At 51.3% G+C, this 19008-nt stretch overlaps 1 protein-coding gene across 5 annotated transcripts in view; it reads right to left on the bottom strand.

The window, feature by feature from the left end:
- The window catches only part of LOC137421551 (ornithine decarboxylase), an 81441-nt gene that overhangs the window by 31841 nt on the left and 30592 nt on the right, over positions 1 to 19008 (bottom strand). For all 5 annotated transcript variants that reach the window (XM_068107718.2, XM_078771321.1, XM_078771320.1 and 2 more), the window contains 2 exons: positions 3629 to 3802; positions 3371 to 3543 (listed from right to left, as the gene is read on the bottom strand). In XM_068107718.2, the coding sequence (XP_067963819.2) occupies positions 3371 to 3543; positions 3629 to 3802 (347 nt within the window). The remainder of the gene's footprint in view (positions 1 to 3370; positions 3544 to 3628; positions 3803 to 19008) is intronic.

Consider the following 19008-nt stretch of genomic DNA (forward strand, 5'->3'; position numbering starts at 1 on the left):
CCACGCACACTACAGGTTCTGGTCCCAAAGTTAATCGCACTTCAAGGGCACCGGGTCACACCCCGTACAGACAGGAAACGCCAGCTCGATCCCTGTGCGTCTGACCATTTCAGATGGGCATTTCCGTACAGTGTTGCCACCAACAACAACACAACATGCATTTTAAAGGCCATTTTCCCTGCTAGAGCGGGGGTTAGCCTTGCGGTCCCCATGACAATCTTCTCCATTTTGCCCTATTTTCTGCATCTCTCCTTGTTAACCCCCTTGCCCGCATTTCTTCTTCCACCATCTTTAGCCAAGTCTTTCTCGGTCTTCCCCGTCTTCTACTTCCTTCTACATTCATTTCCATCACTCTTCTCAACCAGTCACTTTCATCCTTCCTCAACACATGACCAAACCATCTCAACCTGTTCCTCTTCACAGCATCAATCACAGGCTCTATTCCCATCATCTTTCGCAATTTATCATTTGTCTTCCTCTCTCTCAACGATACTCCGCACATCCGTCGAACCATTCGCATTTCCACCCTTTCCAACCTTCGTTGCTGCTCTACGTTCATTACCCATGTCTCGCTCCCATAAATCATAACACTTCTCACACATGCAGCATACACCTTTCCCTTCAGCTTCAACGACACTCCCCTCATCATCAGCACGCCACTCAATTCCCGAAACTTCTTCCATGCACATCTCACTCGAGCAACCGTTGCCGAGTCTGATCCACCTTCTCCATTCAGCATGTCTCCGAGGTAGCAAAATGTTTTCACACCTTCCAGCTTCACGCCGTCTCCAAGATCCAACTCAACATTTCCTCCATCTGCAGCTCCCTCTGTGCACACCTTACATTTGAATGTAGCTGCCACACTGGTTAATGACCCTCTCAGACCACTACATTTTTGATGAACCCACTCAGCGCACATTGTACACTGAATGGAGTTCACTCCGACACCCTTCCTACACACAGCACAGGGCCACTTCCCAGTTCTTTCCACCTCACCACATGCTTTACCACTTGCCATCACCTTCGTCTTTCCGATATTCACCTTCAGACCTTTTGTCTCCATACATTCCTTCCACGTGTTCATCTTTTCCTTCAGTCCATCCATACTTTCCGCAATCAACACCAGATCATCTGCATACAACAACTCCCACGGTAAACCCTCCTTTACGTTCTGAGCCAGCACCTCCATCACAGCTACAAATAGTAGTGGACTTAGTACTGACCCCTGATGCACTCCCACCTTCACCTCAAACTCACCACTGTTCCCGTCCTTCGTCCTTACAGCTGTGCATGCTCTTTTGTACATTGCCATCACTACTCTGATCAACCATTCCTCCACTCCTAACTTCCTCAATGCCCATGTCAATACTTTGCGTGGAACCCGATCCGAGAAGTGTTGCCACCGCAATAGGCAATTTGATTAATTTATTCCACCTGTATTTACCTATTATTCTTTGTGCTTATTTGAGTGCAAACACACCTCCAGTGTGATCAAATGAAATACAGAATAAATGTAACTGTCTCTGGCAAAAGCAGACACTTGGGGGCATTTCTCTTAGCGAGAAAGAGCCAAAGAGAGTCAAAATATGACCACACGGACAAAATTGAGATTTGTATATGGGTAGAAAGAGTAACTTCTCTAGATTATTATGCACCAAAACATTTTTCCAAGAAACAACAGAAAAGTTGTGAAATTCGACGAAGAATCGAAAATGTCATTCTCAAAATGTGCTCAGAAAGTCACGAAGATCGCGAAATTTAGATGTTTTACTACGAGCCATACATCGTAATTCGAAGGAGATCCCTGACATACATGTTTGGTGTGAATGAAAAGCTCTACGTGTGCACATTCTTTGTGCGTGTGAACTGTATTGTGAACTTTGAACCTAATTATCCCCATTGTTTAAATGAAAATATAATTGTCATTAAAATACCATAACTTCGTTAATTTTCATCCAATTAACATAATGTATATATCAAATGAAAGAGAAAAGCATGGGGAATCGGATGTTATCAAAATCTCAATTTTGATTTTTGCCCCCAAGTGTCTGCTTTTGCCAGAGCCAGTCACAATTTGCTTTCTTTGTGTGCAAATTAAATTAATAACAGCAACCTTGAGTGTGATTTAGCACGCTTGAGCCAGATTTGGCTTTACATCTTGCTGAGCGGAAACTCTGACATCGCCAGGTTTAAATTCTTAAGAGATCGAACCCCAGACACACACACATACAGTGCCTAACGAAAGTCTACACCCCCTTTCAAAACATATACCTTTTGTTGCCTTATGGCCTACAATTTAATTGCATTAAATCAGACTTTATCCACCTTTATTTACACATCGTAACTCACAACTTCCAAGTGAAAAACAAATAGTACAAATTTCAGAAAATTAATTAAAAATACAAAACTAGAATATCTTTGTTGGATAAGTGTCCACCCCCTTAAAATAGCAATTGTAAATTAGCTCAGGTGTAACCAATCACCTTCAAAATCGCACACCAATTTAAGTGACATACTGTCGTGATTCTGATTATTTCAAAATAAAATCAGCTGTGCCTGTAGGTTTCCTCTGCTGGGTATTGCATTTCACAGCAAAGACTCAACCATGAGCACCAAGGAGCTTTCAAAAGACCTCCGGGATCAAGTTGTGGAAAGGCACAGATCAGTGGATGGGTACAAAACATTCCAAAGGCCTTGAATATTCCTTGGAGCACAGTCAAGAAAATAATTAAATGGAAGGTGTATGGTACCACCAAGAGAATATAATTTGTTTTTTCACTTGGAAGTTGTGGGCTACGATGTGTAAATAAAGGTGGAAAAAGTCTGTTTAATGCATTTTAATTCCAGTCTCTATTTCCTTGTTGTTGGCATCTGATTGGCTTTTTGACAAAAAAAAAGCAAACTTTGTTATGCTTTCAGCATTTATGATCAGGTTTTCCCATGCTTGCAAATTCCACCGTTACACACAAGAAGTTATTGGATGCCTGGTGTTGGCTTAGCGGTCAGGGTGCCGGCTTGGGATCCAAGGATCCTGGGTTTGAATCCCGGTCGATCGCTGAATTAACGCCAGGGGGGTTGACTCAGCCTTTCATCCTTCCGAGGTCGGCAAATTGAGTACCAGCTTGCTGGAATGAATAATCACGGTGTGTACCCCGGTTTTAGAATAGGTACACTGTATCCCTGCGCATCGTAAGAGCGTGACCAAGGGTTGGCGTCAGGAAGGGCATCCGGCCATAAAAACATTGCCTCAAACAGGGAACCATGATTGTCATGGGGCCCGCAAGGCTAACCCCCGCTCTAGTGGGGAAAATGGCCTTAAAACGATCATTCATTCATTCACACACAAGAGTGCAAGAAGAGACGTGCGTACCTAGCAGTAGGATGAATCCGTGCCACCTTCTCCAACTCATCCTCACAATCAAAGACCATGGTATGGACACCACGTGCAGCAGCATGCTTGATGTGTGAAGCTTTCTTACAGGGATTACCAAATATTATCCTCTCAGGAATCACTCCATTTTGCAGCACCAGGTCGATTTCATTCTGTGGGGAAATCTGATTGTAAGAACTTCTCATCGATCCCGATATGAGAAGTGAAGATAAGCGGTATGATGAGAGGCAAAGTCACCTTGCTGGTGCAGTCAAAACCTGCACCCAAACAGGCCAAAGTCCTGATAACAGGTGGTTTGTCGTTATACTTTACAGCATAGAATGGAGCCACCCTAGGTAGAGCTTCGTGCCAGCGCAGGTGTTTGTGCAGAATTTCCCCCATGTCAGCCACAATGAAAGCGTCTCTCTCATCCTGATAGAAAAGTTAAAAAGTTAAACATCAAACATTTTGCTTTTAGAAAACTTGCTTGAACTCTATTATTCTCATCGACGTGCAGTTTTCCCATTGAATAAAAAGCTGAAATTTTGCACAGAACTTTTTGGAGGAAAAACAAACTAAATACCAGACTTTTTTGACTAAATATTTAACTAAAAACCTTTTTTGTAGAAATACAAGGAAACTTTTTGACGAGTACCTTACAATTGTGCGAGATGCAACAATAAAAAGAGATTCAATATGGGTGAATATGATCAATATGAATATGAGTAATAAAGTATATTATGCAGTGCTGTATTAAAATGTGTGTTGGACCCAGTTTGGAACCCTCTATTGTTGGTGTAGTAAACATAATGCCTGCAATGTATAGCGAGTAAGCGAGTCCAGTCTGCGTTCAAATCTCAACCTATACAGTGCCTTCTACAAGTATTGGAGCAGTGAAGTCAAATTTGTTATTATTGATATATACTCAATAAATTTGGACTTGAGATCAAAAGATGAATATGAGGCAAGAGTAAAGAAGGTCAGCTTTTAGTTATTGGTATTTCTATGGATATATGTTTTGCTATTGTAGAACAACAGCACCCTGTCTGTTGAGTTCCCCCATTTTTGGTAAGCATAAGTATTGGAACATATTGTTGCGGCTATGAGGATTGTATGTTTTTGATTGTGTGTATTGTATTGGAAATTGCTGTGTAACATTGTTGATTATGGCCCCTCCTGCCTCCAGAGTTGTGTAAAGGTAAAAAGGGCGTCCCGGTAGTTAATTCCATGAAACACCACATTGAAGGACACGATAAAACCCTTGTTCAGTAGCTTATATCTTTATTATGTGTTTTAGAGTAAGGCCTTGTCTTCCAGTAACATGACACTCCATTGCACCAAGTAAAAGAGATAGATTCCCTTCATTCCCATTCCCAAAAACCTCCATTTCCCCTTTCGTAATGGCCAAGCCTCAATTTGGCAATTACATCCCCTCCAAAGCCGCCATTGGCCACGAGGCAGGGTCGGGGAAGAAAGGCGTGCCCGCCCGTCGTCATCAAGGGCGGAGCCAGAGGGTCGCGCGACCAACAATGGCCGAGGTGAGCACACCGAGGGGCGTGTCCTGAAGGCCGGCGGCTTAATCGCCGGAGGCGTGATAAAAGCGCGCGCGCAAGGGTGACCAGCAGAGAGTGGCAAAAAGGTCCAAGGCTGAGCTGAGCTGCGTGGTGGTGCAAAGCAGATGAGCTGAGAAGGGAGATGAGCTTTTATGAGATGAGCTGAGAAGAGAGATGAGCTATGACAAGAGCTGAGTTGTGAGGTCCAAAAGCAGAGGTCATCCAGGGAAGCGCAAAAGCTTGCTATTCGTCACCTTGCTCGCCAGTGGCAGCGTCCCCAGCAGCAACACTCGACAGCCGTTTGGGGCCTGGACGGCAGTTTGGAGCAGGGCCGCGAAGGAACGGCGGCTGCCCAACGCGCGGATCGTGCTGCCAGCTCCGGACCTTCCTCTCCTTTCCAGCCATTCCTGCCTGCAAGTTCCCCATTTGCGTACGTGAGTTTGTTCTGTTTGTGCTGTCCTGGGTAGTCAATTAAGTCTGTATAAGCTAGTATTTTCCCTGTGTCTCTAAAAGCTTCTGTATATTATTTTATTATCTTTCCTTCTCCTTGGTTACTTTGAGCCTGTAAATAGTAATAAATAGTAATTGTATTTCAAACCTTTCTTTTTGTCTGCTTCTTCTTCACATCCGTGTCGTCTTAGTCTTTTCCATATTGAATAGCTGTGGCGCGATACGGCCAACGTCTGGGTGAATCGGGTTTAGTCGGGGAAAAACTGTGAGGTCGCGGGGCCTCCGCTCGGCAAATATAACATCCTTAACCGCGAACCGTAACAATTGGTGTCAGGTGTGTCGGATTCGGACCTGAAGCGTTTAACGCGCTCAAAATTACAAAGTACCGAAATTGCTTTTGTTTTACAAAACCCGAATTTTGAAATCGCGCCATGGCTGGTCAAGGCGACGGGATGTCGGTGGGAGAGATAGACGGGGTAGAATTGACCCAGGACCTCGGGGAAATGTATGTGGATGAAAGAGAGGAGGAGAACATTGGCAATATGGTTGAGGGGGTATCAGGCGCACAAAATGGAGCTCTCGCGCACGAGGTTACGGGCGCGCAAAATGGCGCCTCGCACATGGCCACGGCGACCGCGCCCGCGACCGTAGCAGCGCCGCTGGTGGATTCGAACCTTTTTTTCCTGCAAATGGGGGCCCTTATGGACAAAATGAGGGACGAAGCGAGGGCTAATAGTGAAAAAATGGAAAACAGAATGATGGGGGCCCTTATGGGACAAATGGGGAACCGGATGGATGCTCAGAGTGAGCAATTGGGGGTAATGAGGGACGAAGTGAGGGGTACCAGTGCCCAAATAGGGAAGATAGACAGCAAATTTGAGGGATTAGACAATAAATTTGAGGGGTTAGACAATGGGATAGAGGGGGTGAAAAATGGGTTAATGGGGTTAGAAAATAGGATGGAAGGCAAATTGCGGGAAATAGGGGAGCAATCCGCCCGATAAATTAAACAAATGGGAGAGCAGATAGAGGAGGTGAAAATCGGGGTAGAAACCAAATTGGATGCTCAGAGGGATGAATTGGGACAGATGAGGGTGGCATCTACAAAAGAGAGGGAGGAGATGAAGGAGGAGATACGACGAGGTGTAAGTGAGGAGGTTTCGGGGGTACGCGAGGAGGTAAAGCGAGGTGAAAAGCGTATGGAGAAAGAGGTGAGAAATGGAACGGCTAGGTTACAGGGGGGAATAGAAGACCTGACGGAGGAGGTGGAACAGCTGACGGTGGGACAGACGGAGTTAGTGGAGCAGGTACAAAGGAATACTGCGGTACTAGGAGGGTTAAAGGCAACACAGAGTGACATAAAAAATGACTTGATAGCGACACAGAGGCAATGTCAGATGGTACGTGAGGGACTGACAATGAGGTTGGACGAGGTGACAGAGGTAATGGAGACAAAGGACCGGCAGGTGAGGATGCACATAGAGACGGTCACGGTAGCCTTAGAGGACGAACTTGAGGAGACGCACCGGGAAATAAAAGAGGTGAAGCAAAAATTAGAGGAAGTGGAAGAAGAGGTGAGTGAAATTAAGAAGAGACGGAGGGAAACTAAAAAGGAGATAAGGGAGGAAGTGATGGAGTATGTACAAGGTCGGTGCTCAACTCATAATGGTTGGCTCACTAACCAAATAAAGAGTTTGCAGGTGGCAGAGGAGGTGCGACGACGAGGTACCGAGGTGACGATATACGCGGAAATGTATATGGTGTGAGGAAAGCTTCAGCCGGCTTGGGGGTTGATTTGGATCCGGGTGTTCGTGAGAGGCCGTTGGTGAAGTGTGCGACAGGTACGGTGTGCGAAGGAGGAGGTGTGCGAGAATGTCCGACTCTGGGGTGTGTGAGGAAAAAGTGCGCGCCGAGGAGTGAGTGTGCTGTCGAGAGTGAGTCGGTCGTAGCGCGTGTGCAAGGGAGCACATGGAAGCGCGTAGTGAGGAGTGTTACAGAGGATGTAACAAGAAAGTGTACACCTGTGGCGAGTGTTACGGAGGAAGTAACGGGAGAGTGTGCGCAAGAGTGTGCACGAGAAAGGTGTGTAACGGACAGGTGCATGAGGAAAGAGTGCGCTGTCGAGAGTAAGGGTGAGTGCGCTGTCAAGAGTGGTGGTGAAAGTAGTGAGAGTGACATGGAGCGTGAGTTGGTTGTGACAGGTGAGAGAGGATGTACACCTGGAATGGAAGGATGCACACCTGGAAGGGTAGAGCGTGTGTGGGAATGCACACTGGAATTGGTCATGAGGCACGTGGTTGGGTGTGCGAGTGAGAGCACACCTGTGATTGTCACAGAGGAGGTGACCGAGGAGGGGGCGCGAAGAGGTGTGTTGGTGAGGTGTGCGAACGACGAGTGTGTGCCAAGGTGTTCGGTGGTCAGGTGTGTGACCAAGTCTGTGAGCGAAAGAACGAATGCAATGACAAAGTATGCGGGGTGTACGGGCGGCGTTGGAGCATCGAGCTCAGTGAGGGTGAAAGGGGTAGCGTATGCGTGTAAGCATGCAGGTGAGGCATCGATGGTAACCGGGTTAGCGGTTAGAACGACATTTAGCCGAATCGGGCCCTCGGTGCGCGTCGGGCAGCTTCGCGTGCCGCGAGGACCAGCGGGGATCCGAACCACGGCGGGTTCGAAAGGACCGCCGTAGGTGATCCACGCTGGGCCGCGTTTGGAACGGCCGCGTCCGTGCTCCACTAGGTGGAGCGGGCAGCCCGATAGGAAGGGTCGTCATGGCGACCCCCTTTTGTTGAGGCGTTCCGGCAGGTCGAGATCGGGCCATGGGATGGCTCCGTGCCGAGGTGGTGCGTGGGATCTCGGCCCGGGTAAGCGTCCTTCCCTGCACCGAGTGTCGGACGCATCCAGCCGCCGGCACCAAAGAACCCGCATTCATTGCTCGGCTGTACGAAGCCGAGCTTTAGAAGTGAATTGGCGCACCGAGAGGATCTAGTAAGTAGACGGGTGATGAGGTTAGTGTTTTGGACCCAAAATTAGAAAAAGGCAAAATTTGATGATTGGCAAAGGATTGGCAGAGTGATGATTGGTAATGGTACAGTGATTGGCAGATGATTGACAAATTTTTGATTTGTTGAATTTGGACGAGCAAAATTTATAGTGAGAGATCCCCGATGTGGTGGGATGGCAACTCTGTCATCCCTCACACCGAGGGCAAAGGAGCACTAGATTTATGGGGTTTATGGCAGCGAAAACTAGCCCGGGAGGGTTAGGATTTAATGCGTAGGGACCTAGAAGATGACCTTAGGTAACGTTAAGATTAGTTAGTGACAATGATACCTGTAGTGGGGACGTAGGTAGATTAGTGTGGATGATAATGACGAGGGAGCGCAATAGTTTAAAGGGGCGACTGGGAAGCGCAAGTTTCAGAGGGGAGTAGTTAGATGAGATGATGCCGTGTGTTTGAGGATTGGAAGTGTATGGTGAACAGGTGTGATTGAACAGGTGTGATTGCACAGGTGTGCAACTGAACAGGTGGATGGAGCAGTGTATGAGGGAGTGATGGTGATGTGTGTTGTGTTGACCAAATGGTCCAGGAAGGAAGGAGGGTGCAGGTGGCACCAGGTATGATTGCACAGGTGTGCAACAACAGGTGTATGGAGAATGGTTGTGTGAAATACAGGTGTATGGAATAAATGGTCTGGAATATATGGGGTATTGGAATGGATGGTCGTGGAGTGAGTATGATGGAAATTGTGGAGTGGAGTGGATGGTGCGAAGGTGTGAATGGGGGAAGAGTGGACCCCCATCACGAATACCCGGGGCGGGTAGTGTAAGTGTTAGGTAGAGGGTATAGGTAAATTGTGGTTGGATATTGGCATCTGTGGTGCGGGTGGAAGAATGGTGATTGGATGGGTGCGTTAGTGTTGTGGAAATGGCTGGGCGTGTAGCCTGTTAGTGTGTGTAGTTGGTTTGGGCACTCCACCACTGTGAGGATGTCGGCCAGGTGAGGCCGCAGGTGGGCTCTGGGAGCCGGTACTTGTGGATGGGGCCTGAGGATCCGGAGGACGGACCCGGGTAGCCCAGTGCCAGAGGGCACCAAGGGGTGACAGAGCCAGGAGGGGCCTTCCCCAGTTAGTTAGGTTAGGGTGAGGAGCTAGGTAAGCTCGGGTGGCAACTGCAGTGGTGGAGGTGTGCAGGTGGGTAGGCCTGCTGGGAGAGCTACACGTCTCAGCCCAGAAATTGTGCAAGGGCACCGGGAGATGAATCGGGGGAGTGAGACCCCAAATTGAGAAGCACCACAGTTTGGTCAATGGGAATTGGTTTTTAGAACCCATAGTGTAAGATGGCCAATGGATTGGCAGGGAAAGACCCCGGGTAGTGTAAAGTGTGTTAATGTCATTTAGAGGATAGTTAGGATTGAAGTCTCCTCGCACCATCTACATCCACTCACCTGGGATGACGTACCTCCACACCATGCCAGGTTGTTTTGTTATTTTTATGTGCAAATGTTTTGGATTGTGAGACGCATCATGACGTGGGTGTGACATTGTGCTTTGTTGTTCCATCTCTTCCTCCTTATGAGGATTGATGATGAATTGGTGATGGCAAATTTTGAAATAGAGGGATTGTGGGAACGAATTTGGAAAAGAAGAAATATGGGGAAGACGTGACAGTAGTGAATAATTTGTAAATGTGTAGATTTTTGTAAATATGGGGTAAGGGCAAGGGTAGTGTAGGTGACAGGGGGGTGACGTACGGAAGGGACGAGCTTTTCTCACTTCGCTCTCCGTACGCATTTCACCTTGCATTGCCTTATTGATGTGTACCCTTGTGACCTTACCCCTCGCTCATCCGTCTTCCCCCCCTTTTGTCTCCCACATGACCTGTGCGCCACTGGGCCCCGAGGGGAGCATGCGTGAGTCCGCCATTGTGCGCCCGGAACTCCCAGAACCAGCTGTCTGCATCGATGCACCACATTATGGACCACATGTCTGTGGCCGAGCACCACTTATGGACCCCATGGGTTGGGGCGTGGCCCCTCTGCTGGAACCGGCCATGAGGGCCCGAAATCTTGCTGGCGGACCTTGGCCACAGGGCACCGATGCCCCACAGGTGAACCACACTAGTCAGCCCCTGTGGGCCATAAATAAATAAAAATGGACACGTTGGGTGCAAGTTTTAATACAAATAGGCCGTCAGCAAAAGAAAAGACAACAACTGGAAGAAATAATAATAGCCAGCAGAGGGAGCCGAAGAGCAAGAGACCACCTGCAGGGTTATGGGTTGTTGATTTTATTTTTTATTATTGAACATTGAGTGAACAATGATGACTGTGCACCGATTGGTGCCTGAGGGTGTATTGGTGCGTTTTTGGGTGCTTTCATGGTGCGTCGATGCAGAGCAGACTGTCTCCCCCCCAGAAAGAACAATCACAGGTCCTGGGTTGCGTTTTGTAAATAAAGTAGCGTCAATTGTAAATAATGCTCCCCACCGTCAGTGTGTAGTTTGAAGACCATTCCGCAATTCGGTTAACTGTGGGCGTGAGTCTGTTAGGCAGGGTGCAATGGAGCAGCGGGACACATTTATCTATGTTTTAAAACTGTCGCACTCAGGGTCAGGTTAAAAGTAGAGGGAACTACACCTACGTGTCACACTAACTTAAAGTTATAGGCCCGGGACGTGCCTAAGAGGAGGAGGGTGCAGTGTTGCGGATATGAGGATTGTATGTTTTTGATTGTGTGTATTGTATTGGAAATTGCTGTGTAACATTGTTGATTATGGCCCCTCCTGCCTCCAGAGTTGTGTAAAGGTAAAAAGGGCGTCCCGGTAGTTAATTCCATGAAACACCACATTGAAGGACACGATAAAACCCTTGTTCAGTAGCTTATATCTTTATTATGTGTTTTAGAGTAAGGCCTTGTCTTCCAGTAACATGACACTCCATTGCACCAAGTAAAAGAGATAGATTCCCTTCATTCCCATTCCCAAAAACCTCCATTTCCCCTTTCGTAATGGCCAAGCCTCAATTTGGCAATTACATCCCCTCCAAAGCTGCCATTGGCCACGAGGCAGGGTCGGGGAAGAAAGGCGTGCCCGCCCGTCGTCATCAAGGGCGGAGCCAGAGGGTCGCGCGACCAACCATGGCCGAGGTGAGCACACCGAGGGGCGTGTCCTGAAGGCCGGCGGCTTAATCGCCGGAGGCGTGATAAAAGCACGCGCGCAAGGGTGACCAGCAGAGAGTGGCAAAAAGGTCCAAGGCTGAGCTGAGCTGCGTGGTGGTGCAAAGCAGATGAGCTGAGAAGGGAGATGAGCTTTTATGAGATGAGCTGAGAAGAGAGATGAGCTATGACAAGAGCTGAGTTGTGAGGTCCAAAAGCAGAGATCATCCAGGGAAGCGCAAAAGCCTGCTATTCGTCACCTTGCTCGCCAGCGGCAGCGTCCCCAGCAGCAACACTCGACAGCCGTTTGGGGCCTGGACGGCAGTTTGGAGCAGGGCCGCGAAGGAACAGCGGCTGCCCAACGCGCGGATCGTGCTGCCAGCTCCGGATCTTCCTCTCCTTTCCAGCCATTCCTGCCTGCAAGTTCCCCATTTGCGTACGTGAGTTTGTTCTGTTTGTGCTGTCCTGGGTAGTCAATTAAGTCTGTATAAGCTAGTATTTTCCCTGTGTCTCTAAAAGCTTCTGTATATTATTTTATTATCTTTCCTTCTCCTTGGTTACTTTGAGCCTGTAAATAGTAATAAATAGTAATTGTATTTCAAACCTTTCTTTTTGTCTGCTTCTTCTTCACATCCGTGTCGTCTTAGACTTTTCCATATTGAATAGCTGTGGCGCGATACGGCCAACGTCTGGGTGAATCGGGTTTAGTCGGGGAAAAACTGTTCGGCCGCGGCGCCTCCGCTCGGCAAACAACATCTTATCCGCGGACCGTAACAATATTAACTTAAAGTAAATTAAAGTCGTTTAATAGTTAGTATTTGGTTGCAGATCCCTTGCATGCAAAAACTGCATCGAGCCTGTGACCCATTAATATCACCAAACTCTTTGTATCTTCCTTTGAGATGCTTTTCAAGCCTTTACTGCAGCCATTTTCAGTTGTTGTTTGTTTTGGGGGTTTCTAACTTTAGTCTCCTCTTCAGCAAGTGAAATTAATGCTACATTGGATTTAAATCAGGAGATTGACTTGGACAGTCTAAAATAATCCATGTGTTTCCCCTGATAAACTCCTTAGTTGCTTGCATTGGCGGTGTGTTTTGGGTCATGTCTTGCTGCATGGTGAAGTGCCACCCAATGAGTTTGGAGGCATTTTCTTGTACATAGACAGAAAATGTTTCTGTACACTTCAAAATGTATTCTGCTGTTGCCATCATTTGTTACATCATCGATAAAAATGAGCAAGGCAGTTCCAGAGGCAGCCATGCAAGCCCAAGCCATGACACTACCTCCACTAGGCCTCACAGATGAGTAGTACACTTTGGATCATAGGCAGTTTCTTCCTTTCTCCACACTTTCTCCTCTCCATCGCTTTGGTAAAGGTTTATCTTGGTCTCATCTGTCCATAAAACTTTGTTCCAGAACTCACTGACTCACATCTGTACTTCTTGGCAAATTCGAATCTGGCCTTTGTATTTTTGGTGCTGATGAGAGGTTCGCATCTTGTGGTGTAGCCTTTGTAATTCTGCTGTCGAAGTCTTCTGCAAATGGTAGATTGTGATACTTTCACCCCTGCATTCTGGAGGTTGTTGGGGATGTCACTGACAGTTGTTTTAGGGTTTTTCTTCACAGCTCTGATGATTTTTCTGTCATTACCTGCAGCTGTTTTCCTTGGCCGACTTGGCTGTTGTCTATTCCTAAGTACATTCGTGTTTTTTTTTTTTTTCAAGATATTCCAAATTGTTGCATTTGCTCTGCCCAATGTTTGTGCTATGGTTCTAAATGTATTATTCTGTTATATCAGCTTCAAAATTGCCTGCTTTTCTTTCATAGCTAGTTCCATGTTCTTCATGTTGGTTTATGCCTTCTGAATCCAAAGGCAGACTCCCAAGGAAAAAGCAAAGGCTAAAACCAAGACTAGACATTCACAGCTCTTTTACGTGTGAACAATCAATGCAACAAGAAACACCTGAACAACAAGAAACACCTGAGCAACAAGAAACGTCTGTCATTTGTTCCAATACTTATGCTTACCTAAAATGAGGGGGGACTGAACATAAAAAGTGCTATTGTTCTTCAATAGTAAAACATGTATACATAGAAATGCCAATAAATAAAAGCTGACCTTCTGTTATTGCCTCATATTCATATTTTGATCTCAAATCCAAATTTCTTGAGTATATAGCAACAATAACAAATTTGGCTTCAGTTCAAATACTTATGGAGGGCACTGTATATTATTTAGCTATAAACTGTCATATTGGTGTTTCACTAGCACGGTGTTTCATGAAGGTGTGTGCCTCCCTCAAATGGATACTAAACGGATGTTCCATCTGCCAACATTAGTTGGTGGACGTTAAAGATCCCACAATCTCCTCCATGAAGAATAGTTGAGCTATTCCTGGCACCCTGAGCAAATTACATATTCCTGCCCAAACTACTGCTGGGAAGGCAATGGCAAACCACCCAATGTAACCCTTGCCAAGAAACTGCTTTTGCAGCACCTACGCTCTGTAATGGGTATGTTACATCAGAATCAGTCCAGAGCGAGGTTCTTTTTAAAACAAATGAAACCAGCCACTTATCCCACCAATTCCTTTCACCTCACCTCCCTTTTACTATTATTTTGTGCTAGCAAAAGTACCCGTCCCCAGTGACGGTAAAAGTTTAAGTTAATCTATAAATTTAAATGATTTCATGGACTTTAACCCTCTGGAGTCTACTATTAAACCATTACACACACATCGAATCCAGGAGGCGGTAATTGTGCGGTAAATTTGAATGCGGTAAGAGCCGATAAATTCGGCTTGGAGACATTTTGGCGCATGCGTGAAGCCGATAGAATCAGCTTGTAGACTCCAGAGGGTTAAAAAGGTTAATTGTGTTCCACTCTTGGTTTCACTCAGCCAAAGCTCTGAGCTACATATACAGCCCACCGTGAAATGGTGGTGCAACTTCAGGTGGCAGAAGTTGAATTTGTCTAAAAAGAGGGCAAAATATCCAACTTGCAAAATATAATTTGGTATTGAAGCACGCGGTGCTACGCGCGTGACTTGCTACCAAGGAGGAAGCGGACAACGTGGTAAGTTTATAGTTCTTTATTCCAAAGAGGTCACTGTAGCACTGGCGCGCTCCGGGCTGCGCGCCCGGTGTAAATCCTGAGGCCATGCCTACCCCTCGGGCGTGGCCGCCACCCACTTGGTGCGCGGAATGATGTCACCATGCCAGTGGGCTTTCGTGTACGCCACACGCGCCCCCCCAGAATTCCCGCGCACCTGGAGGGCCAGTTTACGGGGCAAACGGATGACCCGGCCGAAGCGCCCTCTGGCGACCGGCGGCGTCCGGGGTGCAGGGATGCCAGGTGGGATGCCCCCGGCTGTACCCGGGATGGGTTCCGGACCGGGGGGCGGCGTGCCTGCGGTGCTGGGCGGTGCCGGGGGTCCGCCCGCAGGGGGGTGGCCCCGATGCGGGGGCCGAGCCACCGGCGGTGGGTGGTCCACGTCGAGGTGAGCCGGCTTGAGGCGGTCTATGGAGACCCGGTCAGGAGTGCCGCCGATGTCCAGGGTGAAATGTTTCACCCCGGTCTCCAGCACGTGGAAAGGCCCGTCGTACGGGGGCCGCAGTGGTGTCCGGTGGGCGTCGTGCCGGACGAAGACGTACTCCGCAGTGCAGAGCTCCGGGGCGACGTGTGTAGGAGGGTGCCCGTGGTGCGCCGTCGGCACCGGGGTGAACCTCTGGGCGGTCTCCTGCAGCGCAGAACGCTCCTGCGCCGCGGACCAAGGTGCCGTGGGGTCGGGGAGGAACTCGCCCGGCACCCGCAGCGGTTGTCCAAAGACCAACTCCGCCCCGGATGCGCGCAGGTCCTCCTTGGGCGCCGTCTGGAGGCCCAGCAGGACCCAGGGGAGCCTGTCGACCCAACCGCCGTCGCGGAGGGTGGCCCGGAGCGCGGCCTTCAACGAGCGGTGGAATCGCTCGCACAGGCCGTTGGCCTGGGGGTGGTAGGCCGTGGTTCGGTGCAGCTGGACCCCGAGCCCCCGCGCGACCGTGGCCCAGAGCTCCGAGGTGAACTGGGGGCCGCGGTCGGACGAGATGTCCGAGGGGGCGCCGAACCGGGCGACCCAGGTGGCGATGAACGCCTGCGCGACGTCTGCCGCCGTCGTCGCCACCAAAGGCACGGCCTCCGGCCACCGGGTGGTGCGGTCCACCATGGTAAGGACATGGGTGAAACCCCGCGAAGGGGGCAGAGGTCCCACCAGGTCCACGTGCACGTGGTCGAACTGACGTTCCGGCACCGTAAACGGGGCCAAGGGGGCCTGGGTGTGCCGGTGCACCTTCGCGCGCTGGCACGTGAGGCACGTCCTGGTCCAACCGCGGACGGCCTTCCGGAGGCCATGCCAGACAAACTTGTCTGCGACCAACTTCTGGGAGGCCTTCGTGCCCGGGTGGGACAGGCCGTGGATGGCGTCAAAAACCTGGCGCTGCCAGCCTGCGGGCACGATGGGGCGAGGCCGCCCGAGGGAGACGTCGCAAACGAGGGCCGTGCCCGCGCCGTCGAAGGGCACCTCGGTGACGCGGAGGCCCGTGACGGCGGTCCGCAAGGCCTGGACCCCGGGGTCGGCGACCTGGTCCGCCGCCATCCGGGCATAGTCGATGCCAAGGTGGACTGCTTTGGCGACGCCCCGGGAAAGGTAGTCGGCCACCGGGTTGTCCTTTCCCGCGACGTGTCGAATGTCCGTCGTGTACTCGGACACGGCCGCGAGGTGACGCTGTTGCCGGGCCGACCACGGCTCGGCGACCTTGCCCATCGCGAAAACCAGCGGCTTGTGGTCGACGAAGGCCGTGAACGCACGGCCCTCGAGCAGATGGCGGAAGTGCCTGACCGCCAGGTGGAGCCCGAGCAACTCGCGGTCGAAGGTACTGTACCGGCGTTCGGGCGGGCGAAGCTGCTGGCTGAAGAACGCCAGCGGTTGCCAAGCACCACGCACCCATTGCTCGTGCACCGCGCCCACTGCGTAGTCCGAGGCGTCGGTGGTGAGGGCGATCGGTGCATCGGGCGCCGGGTGCGCGAGCATGGTGGCATTGGCCAAGGCGAGCTTCGCGCCCGAGAACGCCGCATCCATCTGCTCGGTCCAGGTAACGTCACCTTTGCCCGGCTTCCCTCGAATGGCCTCGTGTAAGGGGCGCAGGAGCTGGGTGATGCGGGGCAGGAACCGATGGTAAAAGTTTACCATGCCCAGGAACTCCTGGAGCCCCCTGATCGTGCAGGGGCGCGGAAACCCCTTCACCGCCTCCACCTTGGCCGGTAGGGGGACGGCCCCGTGCCTGGTGACGCGGTGCCCCAAAAAGTCGATTTCAGCGACACCGAACCGGCACTTGGTGGGGTTCACGATCAGGCCGCGCTGGCCCAGACGTTCAAAGAGCATGCGGAGGTGACGAAGGTGCTCTTCGCGGGACGCGCTGGCGACGAGGATGTCGTCCAGGTAGACGTACAAAAAATCCAAGCCGCGCAAGACGCTGTCCATGAGGCGCTGGAACGCGTGAGCCGCATTTTTCAGACTGAAAGGCATCCGTAGAAATTCGAAAAGCCCGAATGGCGTGATGACAGCCGTCTTCGGGATGTCCTCCGGCCTGACAGGGACCTGATTGTAGCCGCGTACGAGGTCCACCTTTGAAAAGAAGGACATCCCCGCCAACCGGGCGGAGAAGTCCTGGATGTGGGGGACGGGGTAGCGGTCGGGGGTGGTGGCGTCGTTGAGGCGCCGGTAGTCCCCGCACGGTCGCCATCCCCCGCCGGGCTTGGGCACGATGTGGAGCGGGGACGCCCACGCGCTCTCGGAGCGCCGCACGATGCCGAGCCGCTCCAGCGTAGCGAACTCCGCTTTAGCTACGGCGAGCTTCGTCGGCTCGAGGCGGCGTGCCCGGGCATAGACCGGTGGACCGGCGGTGGGGATGTGATGTTCCACCCCGTGCTTGACGGTCCCTGCCGAGAAGGTGGGCCGCGTGAGGGCCGGGAAACCCGCGAGGAGGCGGGCGAATTCGTCCGCTGCCGGAAGCGTACAGATGAACCTGGCCGGAATGGAACCGCTCAGCAAGCCGCTCGGCGAGCCACTCGGTGAGCCACTCTGTGAGCTGCTCAACGAGGCGGGCAGCGCACACGCGAGCGAGCTGAACGTCTCAGCCTGGACAAGCCTTCTGCGCTTTACATCGACCAGTAAGCCATTAGCACATAAGAAGTCCGCGCCGAGCAGTGCCATGGGCACGTCGGCCATAATGAACGACCAACGGAAAACCTGACCTCCGAACCGCAGGGAGAGACAGCGTTTTCCGTACGTGCGTATAGACGTACCATTGGCCGCAAGCAGCGCGGGACCTCGGCCTGCGGTGTGCTTGTCGGACGTACCGGCAGGAACGACACTCACCTGCGCCCCCGTGTCGCACAGGTAACGGCGCCCGGACAAGGTGTCCGTTATATACAGAAGGCTGTTTGAATTGCCGACGCTCACCGTTGCCACCGAGCGCTGGCTCGCCCGTTTCCTGACCCGCCGAATGAGCACGGCGGGCGACACTGCCGAGCCTCGTGGCCGAACTTGGCGTGGAAGAAACACCAGGCGGGCAGCTGCAGCGTCGGAGGCCGCGGTTTTCTTCGCGGCGGCGGCGGTGGTGGTGGGCGGGGCATGACGGCGGACACGAGGTGCGGTGCATCGGGGAAAGCCTCGGGAGCCTCGGGAGCGGCAACCGCGCCAAGACTCGCCTGCGTGTCCAAAGCCGCGTAGTATTTGTCGGCCTCAGCAGCGAACACACGGGGTTCCGTTAACGCGGAACCAGCCAAAGCGAGGTGGACTCGTGCTGGCAGCTGGCGTCGAAACAACGCCCGGAATAGAGCGTTCGGGGTTTCGTCGCCCATGAGCGCCAGCATATGGTCCATACGGACCGACGGTCGCATGTCCCCGATCTTGGGGAGGTCCAAGAGGCGATCGGCCCGTGCGTCCACCGTAAGGCCGAACGTGGCGAGGAGGAGACGCTTGACCGCCTCGTACTTGCCGTCGGCAGGTGGATCCCTTAGGACCAATACGACATGGGTGGCCGTGCCGGGCCCGAGGGCGGTGACCACGTGGCAGTACATGGTCTTGTCCACCGTGATGCCTCGAAGTCGGAACTGGGCTTCCGCCTGCAGGAACCAAACTTCGGCTTGTGACTCCCAGAATTCGGGGAGCTTGATGGAGACCGCGTTGGTAGCCATTGTTGCGGTGGTTTCGGGTAGTCAGCGATGGCTGACTCAAATGTCGGAGGTCACCAATGAAGCACGCGGTGCTACGCGCGTGCCTTGCTACCAAGGAGGAAGCGGACAACGCGGTAAGTTTATAGTTCTTTATTCCAAAGAGGTCACTGTAGCACTGGTGCGCTCCGGGCTGCGCGCCCAGTGTATATCCTGAGGCCACGCCTACCCCTCGGGCGTGGCCGCCGCCCACTTGGTGCGCGGAATGATGTC

This window comes from Myxine glutinosa, chromosome 2 (genome assembly GCF_964187855.1).
Source record: "Myxine glutinosa chromosome 2, kmMyxGlut1.1, whole genome shotgun sequence".
Classification (NCBI taxonomy): Eukaryota; Metazoa; Chordata; class Myxini; order Myxiniformes; family Myxinidae; genus Myxine; species Myxine glutinosa.